This window comes from Conger conger, chromosome 1 (genome assembly GCF_963514075.1).
Source record: "Conger conger chromosome 1, fConCon1.1, whole genome shotgun sequence".
Lineage (NCBI taxonomy): Eukaryota > Metazoa > Chordata > Actinopteri > Anguilliformes > Congridae > Conger > Conger conger.
Genome location: NC_083760.1, coordinates 4,490,981 through 4,509,881, shown reverse-complemented (window position 1 = coordinate 4,509,881; position 18,901 = coordinate 4,490,981). Strand labels below are relative to the sequence as shown.

General features: G+C 49.5%; 1 protein-coding gene across 2 annotated transcripts; it reads right to left on the bottom strand.

Annotated features, from left to right (window-relative positions):
- Positions 1-18,378, bottom strand: ctps1b (CTP synthase 1b). Of its 2 annotated transcripts, XM_061231438.1 has the most exons (19): positions 18,148-18,378; positions 16,030-16,203; positions 13,285-13,455; positions 12,849-12,949; positions 12,560-12,676; positions 12,170-12,253; positions 11,470-11,550; positions 10,834-10,985; positions 10,040-10,172; positions 9,510-9,598; positions 7,831-7,925; positions 6,227-6,289; positions 4,692-4,735; positions 4,476-4,572; positions 4,187-4,242; positions 3,535-3,631; positions 2,820-2,964; positions 1,302-1,400; positions 1-886 (listed from the first exon to the last, which is right to left on the bottom strand). In XM_061231438.1, the coding sequence occupies exons 2-18, from the start codon at positions 16,193-16,195 to the stop codon at positions 1,316-1,318; spliced, it is 1,776 nt and encodes a 591-aa protein (XP_061087422.1). In that variant the 5' UTR covers positions 16,196-16,203; positions 18,148-18,378; the 3' UTR covers positions 1-886; positions 1,302-1,315. The 2 variants fall into 2 exon arrangements, with proteins under 2 accessions (XP_061087422.1, XP_061087432.1); XM_061231448.1 differs by lacking the exons at positions 16,030-16,203; positions 18,148-18,378 and adding an exon at positions 15,196-15,234.
- Between the last annotated feature and the right edge of the window lie 523 nt (positions 18,379-18,901).

Sequence of the window (18,901 nt, the reverse complement as noted above, 5' to 3'; positions counted from 1 at the left end):
CAGGCTCATAACCTTTTATTTTTATTTTTTTACATTGATATGAAAGTATTGTCAAAGAGGAGTAGACCATAGATTACACCCTGCAATAGGCTAACCTCTGCCCCAGTACCGGTGACTACATTTCCCAAGAACACTTGCACAGCTCTCATATCCATGCTCAGTACCATCCCCCTGACCAAATTCTGAGGTTCAAACTTGCATTGATGTGTGAAAAATAAAACAAGGCCAGTAGAACTAAACAACGGTAAATCTGCATTCAGGGTACTGGTAATAAACCTACTGAGTATCAAGTCATGACTGAGCAAAATACAATAAAAAAAAAAATGTCCACCTTGGACTTGAATGTACCACACTGGTAAATGTCTGCACTTAATACAGTATAGAATCCCAGTGGTATATACAGAGAACACTCCACAGGTGCTAGATATCGTGCACAAGACCTGTTTTTAATAAACCCATGTGAATACTGATCAGCTCTCGCACTCCCAGACCCACTTCCCGGATAAGGGTCAGTCCCTTTGCTGGTCACAGTGAACCCTTGGTACAGGTTGACGCCCCGTCTCAGGGCACACAGTGTTTATTAGAAGAGAAACGGCCATATACACGAAAGTCCCACGAAGCACGCAGAGTTTCGGGGCAAAGCGGTGGTGACAAGTCGGAGTCGAGCGCACTCCAATAAATAATCCCTTACAGTTCAGAAGCCCAGTGTGGGAGGGAGGGGGGGAAGAGAGGAAACAGGCAAAAACATTTCTTCCTTTTCACTGTCCTGGGTATTGATTGGATATATATTTTTAAAACGGCCCTTTAAAAACAACCACTTCTGTCTCTCCGCTCATCCCAACACCAGAGGGCGCTGCCAACCTCTTCCACACGGACCTCTTCTTCCCTGTGCAGAGAGGAGAGGAGAGGATTAAGTTGCTTATCAGAAGTCTGTGTCCCAGACAAGTTCCAAGATGCAAATCATCATTTTCAGAGGGGAGAATTTACATTATGCGAATGTTCAGTCTTTCCCGGAACCCAGAACTAATTTGAGAGACTTCAAATTGCCTTCTTTGCATATCGGAACAGGAAATCGATGAGGCTTGAGCACTTAGCAACCTTTAGCACTGCAGGAAATGACCAGGAACCCGCATTGCTAGGGTCACACTTCCAGCTCTAAATAGATCACGTCATAAAATTATCTGTGAAAGTTCATCCGATTAAGTATCGCGCACTTCCACGACCCGGAACTTTCTACACGGCCGTTTCTGTTCCTGCCGCACGACCCGGCGTTAGACGGGAACTCGAGACGGGCCGCTTACCACGTGTGGCGGCGTCAGTCCTGGGTGATGGACGGGAACTTGAGCTCCGAGATCTCAGAGTCCGGTGAGCTGCTGCCGCTGCGATCGCTGTAGGTGTCCCTGCAGAAACGGCCAGAGCGTTCCACCTTAAATATCCTGTTCCACCATAAATATCCTGTTCCACCATAAATATCCAGTTCCACCATAATAATCCAGTTCCACCTCAACAATCCTGTTCCACCATAACAATCCAGTTCCACCATAACAATCCAGTTCCACCATAAATATCCTGTTCCACCATAAATATCCAGTTCCACCTTAAATATCCTGTTCCACCATAATAGTCCAGTTCCACCATAATAATCCAGTTCCACCATAATAATCCAGTTCCACCATAATAATCCAGTTCCACCATAATAATCCAGTTCCACCATAATTATCCTGTTCCACCATAAATATCCAGTTCCACCATAAATATCCAGTTCCACCATAATAATCCAGTTCCACCTCAACAATCCTGTTCCACCATAACAATCCAGTTCCACCATAACAATCCAGTTCCACCATAACAATCCAGTTCCACCATAACAATCCAGTTCCACCATAAATATCCTGTTCCACCATAATAATCCAGTTCCACCATAATAATCCAGTTCCACCATAATAATCCAGTTCCACCATAATAATCCAGTTCCACCATAATAATCCAGTTCCACCATAATAATCCAGTTCCACCATAAATATCCAGTTCCACCATAATAATCCAGTTCCACCATAATAATCCAGTTCCACCATAATAATCCAGTTCCACCATAAATATCCTGTTCCACCTTAAATATCCTGTTCCACCTTAAATATCCTGTTCCACCTTAAATATCCTGTTCCACCTCAACAATCAAGTTCCACCTCAACAATCCAGTTCCACCTTAAATCTTCATTCCACCATCAATGCATTTTTACTGATCTTCAGAACTGCTTTTAAACATTGTGTGTGTGTTTGTGGGTGTGTTTGTGTGTGTGTGGGTGTGTGTGTAGGCGCTGGGTTAAATAATTATGAGACATACTTTAGCCCCTGCATTTCCCAACCAGTGCGCCATGTGAAGAAATCCTTTTTGCAAATCATTAAGTAAGGGTAATCAAAATGAATAGCTTAATTAAAACCCTGAACGACCATTAGGCCTACTGTTGAGCTGCCAATGCCAGTACGTCACTCGCTTTTGACAGTGGTGCGCTGTGAGATCCTGTGAATTTGTACAGTGTGCCGCGGGAGGAAAAAGGACAAGAAACGCGACTTTAACCTCTCAGACAGCAGAGAAGCACCTGCAGATTAGCAGCACATTTACCACCAATACTCAGGATTAGTCTTCCAGAGGAAATCCCAAGTTTCAGTTGTACATTCTCATGGATCTGCCCAAATGTTTTTCAAACGTCACCAGTTCAGTACAGAAAGGAGAGTTTCGGCGTCTGCGTGCGAATGGTGCCGCGGAGGGCAGCGAGCGGTTGCCGGGCGCGGTTGCCGGGGCGCGGCGGGCCGGTTACCGTGGCGACAGGCGGCAGCCCTTCTGCAGGTAGCTCTGCAGCTTCCCGGCGGCGGCGAGCAGGAGGCCGAAGTACGGGGGGGAGGGCTTAATGGGCCGGGACGTGAACTCCGGGTGATACTGCACCCCCACGAAGTACGAGTGGTCTGAGAGAGAGAGAGAGAGAGAGAGAGAGATACTGCACATTACTACTACTACTAACACACACACACAAAGTATGAGAGGTCTGAGAGAGAGAGAGAGAGAGAGAGAGAGAGAGAGAGAGAGAGAGAGAGAGAGAGAGAGAGAGAGAGAGAGAGAGAGAGAGAGAGAGAGAGAGACTGCATATTACTACTACTAACACACACAAAGTACAAGTGGTCTGAGAGAGATACTGCACACACACACACACACACACACACACACACACACACACACACACACACACACACACACACAGAACAAGTGGTCTGTAAGAGAGAGACTACACATTAACAGATATTACAAAGGTGAACTTCCACATCATCACACAGTGACTGGGCTACATTCCAGAGGTAAAAATAGCAAGGTACTTTTCTCAACCAAGAAAAGCCATGTGTCATAATGAAGACATACAAAAGGTTGAACTCCGTTCAGCTGACGGGGGGGGGTTTTGACTTCTGGAATATCAATGGAACTTGCATCGTTGTGATTGGTTTAAAAAACAAACAAAAAAAAAAAAAAACGCCTCAACTCACCGTCCAGTTCTATCACCTCCATCCTCTCGCCTTCCACATCCTGTCCCACGAAACGGAAGCCCTTCGCCTCGAAGTGGTGCGTAAGATCAGGATTCACCTGGGGAGGGGGCAAGGGGGAGGGGAATCAGGTCACGCAAATATCAATATCAGTCATAACTGCATCAGGGGGCCTGTATCATGAAGCAGGGGTACTGGACTGAGTTAGCTGGATAACGGGGTTACTGAGTAAAACCTGGAACCCTCTCAAATGTGGAACATGGACAGAAGTAAAAACAGGTGTTCTGGGTTTTACTCTGCAATAACTCTGAATTCCCCCCCGGGCTACTCAGGAACTCTAGTACAAGTTCCGCAAACTCAGGTGTGTCCTAAAGGCACCAAAGTCAAATGTTGTCAAAATGTCTTTTCCTAGAAGCCATTTTTAAGGTCAAGACCTCAATAAAAAATAAGCTTGATGCATTCCCTAGTCTCACCTGTACAGAGAAGTACAAATCCATACGAATGTCAGTAATTACCCTGTACAGGCAATTTGGTGTAAAGTCTGGCAACTGTGAAAGCTGAGGTCAAAGTTCAAAGTTCAACTGACACCAAAAGGCATGACCCAGTTACCCAATAAGCACACTTCAGGCCAGATGCCAACCAATCAATAGCTTACCTCAAAACGATGTCGGTGCCTTTCGTCCACGTATTCAACATCACCGTAAAGCTTCTCTGTAACGAGGCAGATAATACCATAAAACAGACTGCGAAACCGTAACGCCTCAACAGGCCTCAACACTCAACACAAGAGGTCTCCGATCACAGCCAAGAAGGTCCGGTGTAAGAGCAAGCTTCCCTGGCCAAGCAGGGACCGAATGCACCCTGCACCCACACCAGCCTCTCTCAGATGAAACTGGAGCCCCCCCCCCCCCACCGTCTGGATCCAAAATGGCGGCCTGGCTTACTCAGGATGCTGGCGTTGCTCTTGAAGATGGTCCGCCTCTTCCCCAGCCTCATGGTGCCGCCCATTTGCCCAGGGTTGTGTTCTGGCATGTCAATCACCTGCCGGGGACCAATCGGAAGTGAGAAAAGATGCAGCAAAAAAGAAAATAAAGAAATAATAAATAAATAAAATTTACAGGAACTGAGGAAAAACTCCATGTGCATTGTGGGATACGTACCACAGGATGTTTGGTTTCAGGGTCAAACTCTGTGGAGTTTGCATCTGTGAAGACAAGACAATGATAAATCTGCAGTTAATTTTTAAATGCCAAAATTATTTATTTTGGGCAAAAACAATACAGGTGCATATAGAGTACTGAGCAAAATCTAAGACACCTGTTTAAAAAAAAAAATAATAAAAGATTTCAGTTCAGTTAAAATGCTTTCAAAAATAATTAAATGAAAATAAATGTTGTTACCACCCTTCGCCTTTAAAACTATGTCAGTTCTCTTAGCTACACTATCCTGCAATTTTATGAGACGATTTGCTGGCAGGTTGTCCCGAGTACGTTGGGGAACTTGACTTTGGCTCTCGATTGCGTCCGGATCTCCAGGTAATCCCAGACAGCAGAGATCAAGTTTTTAAATCAGAAAAGTATATTTCTTAATACGGTACTGAAATCTCTGTATTTCCTGAAATAAATTAACTCTTTACTTGAACCCCCTCACCAAAAGGATGACATAACACTGTCATACACATGACATAACACTGTCATACACATGACATAACACTGTCATACACATGACATAACACTGTCATACACATGACATAACACTCTCATACACATGGCATAGTGGCATAAAATGAGGTCAGGTTATGTCAAATGACACAACACAAACATTTGAGTAAATTTGAAAAATTAGCTCTTTTCTACTGACACGCTGATGCAGAAAACAAAAATCTGAGAGGAAATATATTACATATTGCATTAAAAAAAAAGAAAAGAAATCGAGGATGCCTAAGACTTTTGCACAGCACTGTATAAAACGGAAAAAAAACAAACTCAGTTTAACCAGCGGGGAGGGCAGCCACATGCTGATAAACCAGTATTATTTAAATAACATTTCAATAATAATACATTGAAATTGACAATCCCAATGGCAAGAATTAGGTCCCTAAACCAACCAGAAAGTTTTTCCAATATGAACATTTCTAGAATGCGAACAATGACAACGGGTGCGCCCTGCTCTTCAGGCTAGATGTGCGTTTTAAAGCAATTTTTGAATCATAACAAACTGTTTTTATTTATCATTATTATTATTATTACACGCATATGTACCTATCTTTTTACCTATATGCGCATGTCAACGTCTGTGAAGGACTGCCAGAAAAGGTGCTACACAAATCTACGGGACGTGACGTGAATAAACAAAGGGATGAAAGGAACCAAGCCCCATCTGCGCTCCGTCGCGTACTTTCACTCGCTAACCCGAGGCAATGCGCGCCACGCTGCCAGAACATTCCCGTTCGCCGTCATTCCTGGACGGGGTGACTGCGTCGCTCTGCCCGTACTCCGCATAGCAGACTCTCTCCATCGCAGACACACCTCGCCCACGGCTACCGCCACAGCATTCAGAGGGGGACGGCGTGTTTGTATGAAATCAGAACGGCGTCAGTCCATCCCGTCACGAGTGTCTGGCGTCAGTGTGGGACTGGGGGACTGTGGGGACTGTGGGACTGTGGGGACTGTAAGACTGTAAGACTGAAACTCACCTTCCCAGCCCAGAACGTTCCGGGCGAATTCGCACACAGCCAGCTGCATCCCCAGACAGACCCCTGCAGGGATGCACATGGACAGCCCGGGTCAGTCACACACACCAAAACTTTACTATTATTCTTCTTATTATTATTATTACTATAACAATTTGTGGACTGCACTGTCGTGCAATCTTTCAGTCAGTGCAACCGCCTCAATCAGGCCGGGAGTGGGCAAACCAGTTGAGCCGCAGACCGCAGGCGTCCGACCAATAATTCTCCACCGTTATTTATTCAGCAGTGCGGCTCTCCATCTGACGGCCCACGAACACTCACTGAGACACAGCATGAGCTAAAACTGAGCCGTTTTGTGTTCAAAACGTGTGTGACTACGTTCACGGGATTAAAAACAGTTCAGACCCGATTTATACTTTGTCACACGACCCTCGCGAAAAGGGCGGTAGGACAAAAAAAAAATTGTGTCACACGCAAGCCGCGCTCGCGGACCTGTAGAATGTTTTCAGACACAGTCATACTCTTAGCTGCTCGCTGGTGATTGGACAGTCAGATGGAACACTGAGATTCATTGTCATGGACAGGCTACGCAAACGACAGTTGTGTGGAATGTTGTTGTCAGCTGTGATGCTCATCCGAGACCTTGGTCCGGGTATAAATGTTAGATACACCGCCCACACCCCGTCCCTCGGCGGCCCGAAGGAGAGCGACCCGTCTTCTTCAAGCCGTCTCGCGCCTCGTGCTCGTGACCGTGATTCCGAGGTGCCCGGGGTGCTGTTGTGCGCGGTGATCCGCTAACCCTGCCAAGTCCCTCCCCCTCTGGAGCAGCGAGCCAATTATGCCGCTCCACGAGAGCCGGCCAAAATTAGCTTTTGGCAGGACCGGGAATCGAACCCCGGTCCTCGGTTCGACACAACCGCAAGTCTGCTGCGTCTTAGCCTGTTGCACCACCGCGGCTTGACGTTCGTGTTTGCGCGGCGGGCTGTTCGTGTTTGCGCGGCGGGCTGTTCGTGTTCGCGGCAGGCTGTTCGTGTTCGCGGCAGGCCGTTCGTGTTCGCGGCAGGCCGTTCGTGTTCGCGGCGGGCCGTTCGTGTTCGCGGCGGGCTGTTCGTGTTCGCGGCGGGCTGTTCGTGTTCGCGGCAGGCCGTTCGTGTTCGCGGCAGGCCGTTCGTGTTCGCGGCAGGCTGTTCGTGTTCGCGGCGGGCCGTTCGTGTTCGCGGCAGGCCGTTCGTGTTCGCGGCAGGCTGTTCGTGTTCGCGGCAGGCCGTTCGTGTTCGCGGCGGGCTGTTCGTGTTCGCGGCAGGCCGTTCGTGTTCGCGGCGGGCCGTTCGTGTTCGCGGCAGGCCGTTCGTGTTCGCGGCGGGCTGTTCGTGTTTGCGCGGCGGGCTGTTCGTGTTCGCGGCAGGCTGTTCGTGTTCGCGGCAGGCTGTTCGTGTTCGCGGCAGGCTGTTCGTGTTCGCGGCAGGCTGTTCGTGTTCGCGGCAGGCTGTTCGTGTTCGCGGCAGGCTGTTCGTGTTCGCGGCAGGCTGTTCGTGTTCGCGGCAGGCTGTTTGTGGAAACGGTCGTGCGATGAAGCGTGAATCAGGCTTCGCCAACGGCGCTCTGACCTAAAAACGGCTTCTTCTGTTTCCGGGCCCAGCTGATGGCCTGGACCTTCCCCTCCGTGCCTCGAACCCCAAACCCCCCGGGAACCAGCACCCCGCTGCGGAGGAGAACAGGGGGGTCACTGCGCCGTTTGGGGGGGGAAAGGGTGTACCCCAAAACCCCAGAGCATCCTAAACACAGTCCCTCAGAGAGGTTCTACAGAGAGTGTTTTACAATGGCCTCACATAGTAATACAAACTTCACTTAAAGGTACAATAGGTAATTCCGGACTTCCTAACGGTCAAGAGAGGAATTGCAGCAACAAAAACCCTCAAATCCACAACACTGTTTATACCTCCCCCATCTCTGTGAATGCGCTGACGTTGAAACGCCATTGGCTACAGCAATTAGAATCAGTTTTCAACCAATGACCTTGAATTACTGTACAGCGACACAATGTTTTGGTACATGGTGTCAGTGCGTCATATTTGACTATAAACACAGGCAGATGGTGAGTCAACACGGCAGTGAGCCTTTTTCAATGCTAGGAAGGGATTTACAATGGTCTTGTAACAACGTTTTAACACAAAAATCTTACCTAATGTACCTTTAAGATGTAGTTTTGTACGTTTCACAATGTTTTTTTTTGCAATGTTTTGGTTTGTAAAAAGTCATCTAGCAAATTAAGAGTCCAAGTGTGTATTTGACCCATGTCTGCTCACTCCTCATATTGTATCAGCTGACAATCGTTATGGTCACAACAGCTTCAGTTAATTCCTGAAATCAGCACACAGCTGCCATTTTAGAACACTTTCATCAGCAGAATCAAAATGGTGGACGCGTGCAAGTTCCTTCAGAAAGAGCACAGACGCCCAAACAAAAGAAAAGTACGCCCTCATGCTTTCGGTTTACCTACGCCTCAGAATTATGAACAAGGCCTTTTACTTTTGCATAATACAGACTTGCCTCTCACACCTACATGTTTACGCGCTGGTTGGTAGAGGAGTCCTCACCATTTAGATGCTTGAAATGTGTCCAAACATGTGTTGCCTTAGCAACACAATGTGCTTCCAGAAATTAAACAATATGGCTGAATATATATGTACTGATTACATAAGAGGCGATTCCCATTGGTGTCTGTAGCAAACCTGGGAGAAATGTATGTAATTTATCAGCTGTTCAGATGCTGCTAAAACTCTGTAGAGAATTTCCCACTAAATTATATTATTAGATTATTGGCATTTGGCAGACGCTCTTATCCAGAGCGACGTACAGTTGATTAGATTAAGCAGGAGACAATCCTCCCCTGGAGCAATGCAGGGTTAAGGGGCCCTGCTCAAGGGCCCCGCACGGTCCCACGATGCACTGGGACGCACGGTCCCACGATGCACTGGGACGCACGGTCCCACGATGCACTGGGGCGCACGGTCCCACGATGCACTGGGACGCACGGTCCCACGATGCACTGGGACGCACGGTCCCACGATGCACTGGGGCGCACGGTCCCACGATGCACTGGGGCGCACGGTCCCACGATGCACTGGGGCGCACGGTCCCACGATGCACTGGGACTCAAGGTCCCATGATGCACTGGGACGCACGGTCCCATGACGCACTGGGACGCACGGCCCCATGATGCACTGGGACTCACGGCCCCATGATGCACTGGGGCGCACGGTCCCATGATGCACTGGGGCCTTACTTGGCGCTGCAGAGCTTCTGCCAGGCCTCGTGGTATTTCACCGGCTCGTCCTGCAGCATGGCCGGCTCCAGGTCGGCCGAGTCGATGAACTGCAGGGGGAGGGGCCAGACACAGGGGGAGGAGCCTTTTGATGAGGTCATACATCAAGGCTCGCACAAAATTACGACCGAGGTGGACCAACAAAACGGGTATGCGCAGACAGACACCCGATCACACAGACACAGACACAGACACAGACACACAGACGTCCCACGGACACTGTTTTTAACACATTCAATACTAAATGGAATAGATTTTTCTACATTTTCTAATTCATGGTGAGAAACCATCCAATCATGGCTGATTCAGAAATAGCCCTGACCAATTAAGGCTGGTCCAGTCATGGTGAATCAGGGCTATTTCAGATACAGACACGACCAACTGGAGTGGTTCTGAAACAGCTACAGCCAATCAGGTCTCGATCAGAGACACTCCCAGCGAATAAGAGCTGCCTGTGAGACGGTCCTGGCCAATCAGGGCCGGGTGTTTACCTTGACCTCCAGCTTGTGGTTGATGGCCAGGGCGGAGTGTTCCAGGGCCTTGATGACGGAGGCGTAGGAGTCGGAGAACTTGGTGTACTTCCCCACCAGCGCGATCGAGCAGTGCTCCAGCAGCCTGTCCGACCTGCAGCGGGAGCACAGGGGGGGACCTCTCAACTACAACTCCCATGAGGTGAAGGGCCAGCACGGGCAGAGGAGGGGAAACCAAACTACAATTCCCATGATGCGAAGGGCCAGCACGGGCAGAGGAGGGGAAACCAAACTACAACTCCCATGAGGTGATGGGCCAGCACGGGCAGAGGAGGGGAAACCAAACTACAATTCCCATGATGCGAAGGGCCAGCACGGGCAGAGGAGGGGAAACCAAACTACAATTCCTATGAGGTCATGAACCAGAAGGAGCAGAGGGAGCAGAGGGAACCAGAACTACAATTCCCATAAGGTTAAGGATCAGCAGGGGCAGAGGCGGAAATCGGAACTACAACTCCCAAGAGGTTAAGGGCCAGCAGGGGCAGAGGGGGGAAACCAAACTACAATTCCCTTGAGGTAATGAACCAGAAGGAGCAGAGGGAACCAGAACTACAATTCCCATGAGGTTAAGGGTCAGCAGGGGCGGATGAGAATCTGGACCAGACCTACAATTCCCACGAAATCAAGGGCCAGCAGTAGACGGACAGTGGAAATCAGAACTACAACTCCCATGAGGTTAAGGGCCAGCACGAGCCGAGTCAGAAATCAGAACTACAACTCCCCCCTGAGGCCGTGGGCCAGCGAGGACCGCCCACCTGTCGGACATCTCCTTCCACTTGGTGAGCATCTTGCGGGGCCGCATCTGGATGGGCAGGTTGAGCCGGCGGCAGAAGTACTCCACCACGCCCTGGTCCTCCAGCAGGAGAGGCACGCGGTAGATCGACGACACGTCGTGGACGCAGATCACCTGCAGGGGCGGGACAGGTACGGGGGTGAGCCGAGGGGCCTCCAACCCGGGGCCGCGAACCCATCTTCACACGGGACCTCAGACTCGATGCCACACTCTACTGCACGCCCGCGCACACACGGCATGCCGGAAAAGTCCACTTACCGTTGAGGTTCAGAGCGAGACGGCGGTCTGAGCATCACGAACTGCTGGCTTAACGACAACTCCTACTGGCTCTTATCCAACTGATCTTACCTGTTCAAGCTGATCTTACGCAAGCTTACCCGACCAAGTTTCTCTTACCCGCTGAGGCTGATTTTACCCGCACAAGCTGATTTTACATGAGGTTACCTGACCAGGCCACTCTTACCTGCACAATCTGATTTTACATGAGTTTACCTGACCAGGCTGATTTTACATGAGGTTACCTGACCAGGCTGATTTTACATGAGTTTACCTGACCAGGCTGATTTTACATGAGGTTACCCGACCAGGCCACTCTTACCTGACCAGGCTCCACGTGGCAGAACATGGAGATCTTCTCCTTCACGGCGTTCTCCAGCGGAGTGGCACAGCGGCACATGATCTAAAAACAGCAAGAGGGAGGAGTCAGGGGAGAGAAAGAGCGAGGGAGCAACGGAGAGAAACAGAGAGGGAGGGAGAGAGGGAGAGGGGGAGGGAGAGAGAGAGGGGGGGAGGGGGAGGGGGAGAGAGAGAGAGAGAGAGAGAGAGAGGTGGTGGGGAGAGAGGGGGGGGGGAGGGAGAGAGGGGGGGGGAGAGGGAGGGGGAGAGAGAGAGAGAGAGGTGGTGGGGAGAGAGGGGGAGGGGGAGGGAGAGAGAGGGGGGAGAGGGAGGGGGAGAGGGAGAGAGAGAGAGAAAGAGAGGGGGGAGACGGAGAGAGAGCGAGGGAAAGAGAAAGAGAGACAGAGAGATGGGGAGACGGAGAGAGAGAGAGAGAGAGACGGAGAGAGAGAGAGAGAGAGACGGAGAGAGAGAGAGGGAGGGAAAGAGACGGAGAGAGAGAGAGAGAGAGGGAGGGAGAGAGAGAGAGAGACGGAGAGAGAGAGAGAGAGGGAGAGACGGAGACAGAGAGAGAGAGACGGAGAGAGAGAGAGAGAGGGAGGGAGAGAGAGAGATGGAGAGAGAGAGACGGAGAGAGAGAGAGAGAGAGAGAGAGAGACGGAGAGGGAGAGACTGATGCTGACCAGGTCGGGGGACAGGCCCAGGCCCCGGAGCTCCCTGACGCTGTTCTGGGTGGGCTTGGTCTTCTGCTCCCCGGTGGCGCTGGGCTGGGGGGGGCAGGGGGGGGGGGGGGGGTGTTACAGCATTCAGCAAAATGGCCGCCGTGCGTCACCAGGCGGATGCTACACACTGGTGGTGGTTCAATTACATTTTACATTTTAGTCATTTGGCAGACGCTCTTAATCCAAAGCGACTTACAAGCGCATAGGTTCTTCCACAAGTTAAAGCATCAACTTTACAGCAGTTGACTTGCCCCTCATCACTGTAAAGCGCTTTGAGTGTGTACGTTTTTGTGTGAGCGTGTGTGTGTGTGTGTGTGTGTGTGTGCGTGCGTGACTGAAATACGCTCTTACCTGAGGTACGAGGCTGACGTGAATGTTGCAGAAGTTCTCCTTCTTCACCTTGAACTGGAACTGCCGGAACGCCTCGATGAACGGCATGCTCTCGATGTCGCCGACCGTGCCCCCCAACTGCAACGCAAACGTCACACTCGAGTCACCCCGATTACAGCCCACAGTCACCCCGATTACACCCCACAGTCACCCCGAAAAACCCCACCCAACTCCACTGGACCCCGCTGATAGACCACGGTCCTCCAGGAACGGGCCCCTAACCCCGGGGGGAAAGCCAGGCTGGCCGTACCTCAATGACACAGACTTGCGGTTCTACGCCATCGTCGTCCACGGGGATCTTGGCCTGCCGCATAACCCATTCCTGGACGGCGTCGGTGATGTGTGGCACCACTGCGCGGAGAGAGTAGCATTAGCACCACGCCAAACACCAACGCTAACAACGAGCGCTCAGCACCGTTAGCATTATGCTAAACACTGTCACTACAACGAGCTTTTAGCAGCGTTAGCATCACGCTAAACACAGTTGCTACAATTAGCTGTTAGCAGCGATAGCATCGTGCTAGACGCCTTCACTACAATGAGCTTTCGACTGTCACCATCAGACCTGGATGAAATACGTAACCGTTTTGATTAAAATACTTTTCTGTGCTCTTGCCTGGTGCAACTGAGCCAACCAAGATGACCAAGATGACTCACACAGAACGACCCCCCCCTCCCCCCCTCACCTTGGACGGTCTTGCCCAGGTAGTCTCCCTTCCGCTCCTTGTTGATGACGGACTGGTAGATCTTCCCGGTGGTCAGGTTGTTGTCCTTGGTGAGCCGGATGTCCAAGAAGCGCTCGTAGTTCCCCAAATCCAGATCCACCTCGCCCCCATCGTCCAGGACAAAAACCTCACCTGCACACGGGAAAAAAAAGCACATATACCGCTTATAGAGGCTTCTCCTGCTCCCGTTCTGAACACACAGACAAAGCCATATTTGACTAAAGACTACAAACAGGATCTTATGAAAATGACTGACAATGCCCACAGGGGTTGTCCTGTTTGGAGGGGAAAGGAGACATTTTGCATTAGTATCCAAAAGCCATGCAAGTACTGAAGTATGAAGCATAGTATTTGAAAGCATTACTGTTTTTCAGGCCTTAAATAAACGGTATTCCTAAAAAAAAAATGCTAAATTGGTAAGGACAATAATGGGTTCACCCAGTCTTTTGAACAACATGATTTTCACTTTCTGCCCTTGTAAAAAAAAAATATATATTATAATATAAGTTTTAAAATTCCACAAATCACCCTGGAGTTGAATCACCATTCAAGTCCACAGCCGAGGTTGGGATCACGTCAAGTCACAGTGAAACAGAGGCGAGAGCAGAGCTAGCTTTCACGATGACATACACGTGAGAAAAACAGATCTTTCAGCGGGAGTTTCTCAAGGGCGGGGAGTCCACATGATTGACGTCTAACGAGGAGCGGGAGGAATCGCGCTGACGCGGGAATGAAAAACACAATGAAAAGACGCGCTCGATTTTACTAAGATCACAATTTTCCAGAAACACGTTTTCCAGGAAGTGCAGGGACAAAATCTTTGGGAGTGAAAATACACAGGTACAACACTTTTATTATTATTCAAAATACATATATTTGACAGGTTCGTGTGGTTTTTGAGAAGTGACTAAACTGAAATTTCACTGTGAAATTGCCTCAGTATCACCTTTCCTACTAACTGATGAGAAGAAACCTGAAGAAGAAAGTTCCTCTGGATGAGGGTTAGGCTATCCTGGTTCTGGAGTGTTGTTTCTGGTTTTTGTTCCATCCGAGCGGTAGGGCGGCCTGTAGCGCAGTGGTTAAGGTAAATGACTGGGACACACAAGGTCGGGGGTTCTAATCCCGGTGTAGCCGCAATAAGATCCGCACAGCTGTTGGGCCCTTGAGCAAGGCCCTTAACCCTGCACTGCTCCAGGGGAGGATTGTCTCCTGCTTAGTCTAATCAACTGTACGTCGCTCTGGATAAGAGCGTCTGCCAAATGCCAAAAATATTATGTAATGTAAATATTCTGAATGGAGAAACGCCTCCAGCGCACGTTTTCCTGCATTCATCAAACCAGATTCATTACATAAAACTAATAAACAGGAATTCTGCAGTTACAGCTTTGGAGGGGGCGAAGAGCAGGAGTCTCTCAGGCACAGACGCACCCCTGATCGGGATAAAGGGCTGATCCATTTCAGGATTTTGTGCCAACTTCTGGTCTTAATTATTTAATTGACTCAATCATATCTTATCTGACGTGTGTGCGAGTACCGGCTACACCTGCAAGTGTATCCCGATGACTTTACTGTGCTCAAGTACAGGCTTGAACCAGGGTGATTTATAGAGCTGTCAGCACATTAAAAACAAGGCAACTGGTTGGAACAAAAACCGGTATGCTGATCGGCCCTTGGGGACCAAGAGTTGTGCACCCCCGGGATAAAGGCAGAAGGAAAAGTAGACACTCCCAATCTACACAACGACGCACCGTGCTTGGCGGGAGAGAAGATTCCAGCGCCCATGTTGATGTAGGTGTGTGTGTGTGTGTGTGTGTGTGTGCGTGTGTGCGTGTGTGCGTGTGTGCGTGTGTGCGTGTGTGTGTGGAGACGCACCGTGCTCGTAGGGGGAGAAGGTTCCGGCGTCGATGTTGATGTAGGTGTGTGTGTGTGTGTGTGTGTGTGAGAGTGTGTGTGTGCGAGTGTGTGTGAGAGAGTGTGCGTGTGCGTGTGCGTGAGCGTGAGCGTGTGTGCGGAGAGACGCACCGTGCTCGTAGGGGGAGAAGGTTCCGGCGTCGATGTTGATGTAGGTGTGTGTGTGTGTGTGTGTGTGTGTGTGTGTGTGTGTGTGTGTGTGTGTGTGTGTGTGTGTGGAGAGACGCACCGTGCTCGTAGGGGGAGAAGGTTCCGGCGTCGATGTTGATGTAGGTGTGTGAGAGTGTGAGTGCGTGTGGAGACGCACCGTGCTCGTAGGGGGAGAAGGTTCCGGCGTCGATGTTGATGTAGGTGTGTGAGAGTGTGCGTGCGTGTGGAGACGCACCGTGCTCGTAGGGGGAGAAGGTTCCGGCGTCGATGTTGATGTAGGTGTGTGAGTGTGAGCGTGTGCGCGTGCGGAGAGACGCACCGTGCTCGTAGGGGGAGAAGGTTCCGGCGTCGATGTTGATGTAGGTGTGCGCGTGCGTGTGCGTGAGCGTGGAGAGACGCACCGTGCTCGTAGGGGGAGAAGGTTCCGGCGTCGATGTTGATGTAGGTGTGTGAGAGTGTGAGTGCGTGTGGAGACGCACCGTGCTCGTAGGGGGAGAAGGTTCCGGCGTCGATGTTGATGTAGGTGTGTGAGTGTGAGCGTGTGCGCGTGCGGAGAGACGCACCGTGCTCGTAGGGGGAGAAGGTTCCGGCGTCGATGTTGATGTAGGGGTGTGCGTGTGCGTGTGCGTGTGTGGAGAGACGCACCGTGCTCGTAGGGGGAGAAGGTTCCGGCGTCGATGTTGATGTAGGGGTCGATCTTGATGGCCGTCACATACAGGCCGCAGGACTTGAGGATGGTCCCCACGCTGCTGGCTATGATGCCCTTCCCGATGCCCGAGATCACGCCGCCCGTCACCAGGATGAACTTCATACTGCGCTCTGACAAACAGGAAACGCACAGCATCAGCGCCTCCTCCTCCACCTCGCAGGGCCGCCCGTCTCAACTGCCGCCACCACCACCGTATAAATGGTCAACGGTAAACGGCTGGCATTTATATAGCGCCTTTATCCAAAGCGCTGTACAATTGATGCTTCGCCCATTCATACACACACTCACACACCGACGGTGATTGGCCGCCATGCGAGGCGCCGACCAGCTCGTCAGGAGCATTTGGGGGTTGGGTGTCTTGCTCAGGGACACTTCGACACAGCCCGGGTGGGGGATCGAACCGGCAACCCTCCGACTCCCAGATGATTACTGCCTGAGCCATGTTGCCCCCAAAACTGAGTGCCGTACAAAAACAACACTGCATTCTAGGATAACACTGTGCTAGTTTTAAAAAAATTAAGTTATTTCAAGGGTTGCAATTTTGGTCATAAATGCCTGGTTTTTATAGCACTTTATAGTGGAAAGGGTGAAGCTGAAAGGGGGGAAGAGAAGGAAACAAGGGAAGATGGTAAGAGATGGTATGAGAGCGAGAGAGAGACAGAGGGAAAGAGAGAAGGAGAGTGGGGGAGAGAGAGAGAGTGTGGGAGGCTGTGACCACATGCTTGCAATTGAACAATGCAGATGCAAAAATCCATGGTTACCAAAAGAAAGGAAATGTGTAGTCATGAGAGACAGGCAAGGTGGAAACAGAGATGCACTTCCTTCCTTAAGCTACTGGCACAACATATTTATAAATGAGAAAGATAGATTTCCACAAATTATCCCTAATTATAATTACATTTGCAGAACAAAATAATAAAAATTAGAAGGACCAACAGCCTAAATTTATAATCACATAACATCAGTGTGATATTCTTTTGCACAGTATCTATATGTTTGACAGGCAAGACATACAGACACGCACGTGAGGCTACTAACAGGGCGTTTCTGCAATAGAGCATGTGTGCTCAGTCAACTTACCCTGCATAAATAAAGAATAATAAATAAACAAGTATGCATGCATTGTCAATAATTACATGCGTCTCATGCCAGTAAAGGAACTTGAAGGAGAGAGATATTCAACTACAGAGAGATCGCAGAAGACAGAGACGGAGAGAGAACGAGTGGGCGAGAGGTCACAGGTGTGGACTGAATCATTTCACCCCCGGCTCCCTGTGGCCTGAACACATGCGCACCAGTCAACAACCATCATCGCTTTCGGACAACGGACACCGGACACCGGACACGTAACTTTGTGCTTTAAGTAAACAGGGTAACAGAACAGCAATTAATAACTAGTTGATATACATAATAACTAGCTACCAGATGTAGAAACGGCTGTTTTTTACTGGATCGAAATGATAGCAGAACTCTTCATATTATGCGCCACCTAATTCCGTTTTGGTAACTTACCTAGCTAGTAGCTAACAGTTTACAAGTTGGGCTAAGTCGGCTAGCTATCTCACTAGCTAGCAAACCACTAAATTAGTGATATTTTTTTTTCCGATCACCAATGTTCAAGGAAATAGATAAATGTGGCGGGAAATTAAGATTCGCCAAAGAATTGTGCAGCACAATAAAATAATACATTTTGGGAAAATATAAATGTCAGCTCTTTGAGGTTCTTATCGGATGTTCCATCAATAGATCCACAGTTTTAGAATAAGGGAGCTAAAGGTCTAGATGGCTAGCAATAACTTCGACATAAATTCATTGTCTGATTAGCTAGGCTAGCTATGCAGGTAGCTTACTTTTTAGCTTGCTCAACTGTTACGCTACATCAGCTGCATGCTGCTTACCAGCTAGCTAACGTTAAAATAGTAATTAGCTAGCTATTAGTAAACAAGTGCAATATTGCATGTTTTAACCCCGCAAATGTTATATAACGTGGTATTCCGCAGCGCTGCCTCGGCTTGTTCCGAATCTCGTGTCAGTGACTAGCTGATGCTACTCACCGGAGCCAAAAAAAGAGATGCCCTTTTCGCAGTAATGTTCAACTCTCAATCACCGCTTAAGCGAAGGAAGGCGACCCACTCAGGTGGTTTTCCAGTCCTCGTTTCCCCGGCGAGAATGTTTTTGGCCCGGGCTGTCGAGTTCACGTTTCAGATGGGCTAATCGATGCCAGCTACTCCCGCCACACGTGTTTGGAACATAGACTGTACAAGCTCCGTGAAGTTGGAAAATATTGCTGGCCACAATTGGAGACTTCCGGTTAGCATTTACCAAAATAAAAGTTCGGTGAGACACCCCCCTACATACTGCCCCGGGACCGCCACCTCCTTCATCTGCACCCTGCCAATCTCCCACACATTCAAAACCCATCACACAACCAAATTGTTCAGAATTAATTGTTAATTGTCTGATCTGACCATCATTGTCACCCTTAAGCCGGCCAGAGGAGGATGGGCCCCCCCACTTAAGTCTGGTTCCTCCCAAGGTTTCTTCCTTCTCCACCTTGGAAGTTTTTCCTTGCCACTGTTTCCCTAGGCTTGCTTTTGTGGGGGAAAGGCTGGGGCTTGCTCTAAAGCTGTGTTTCTCAACTCTAGTCTTGCCAGAAGGTTTTTGTTGTAACCAGAAACTGAAACAACTAATTTAATAACTGAACCAAGCATACCACCAAAAATGCCCTTAATTAATTAAATCAGTTCCTGGTTGAGAAGCACTGCTCTAAAGCATGTACTGACAAATATAGCGTGAAATGTGCAACAC

Bases quoted from the DNA above. Each gene is read 5' to 3' on its own strand.
- ctps1b (XM_061231438.1), bottom strand. From the start codon at position 16,195: ATGAAGTTCATCCTGGTGACGGGCGGCGTGATCTCGGGCATCGGGAAG. The intron at 12,677-12,848 runs GTACGGCCAGCC...TTTGCGTTGCAG, and splicing joins CGCAAGTCTGTGTCATTGAG to TTGGGGGGCACGGTCGGCGA. The intron at 4,243-4,475 runs GTAAGCCAGGCC...GCCTCGTTACAG, and splicing joins GAGCAACGCCAGCATCCTGA to AGAAGCTTTACGGTGATGTT.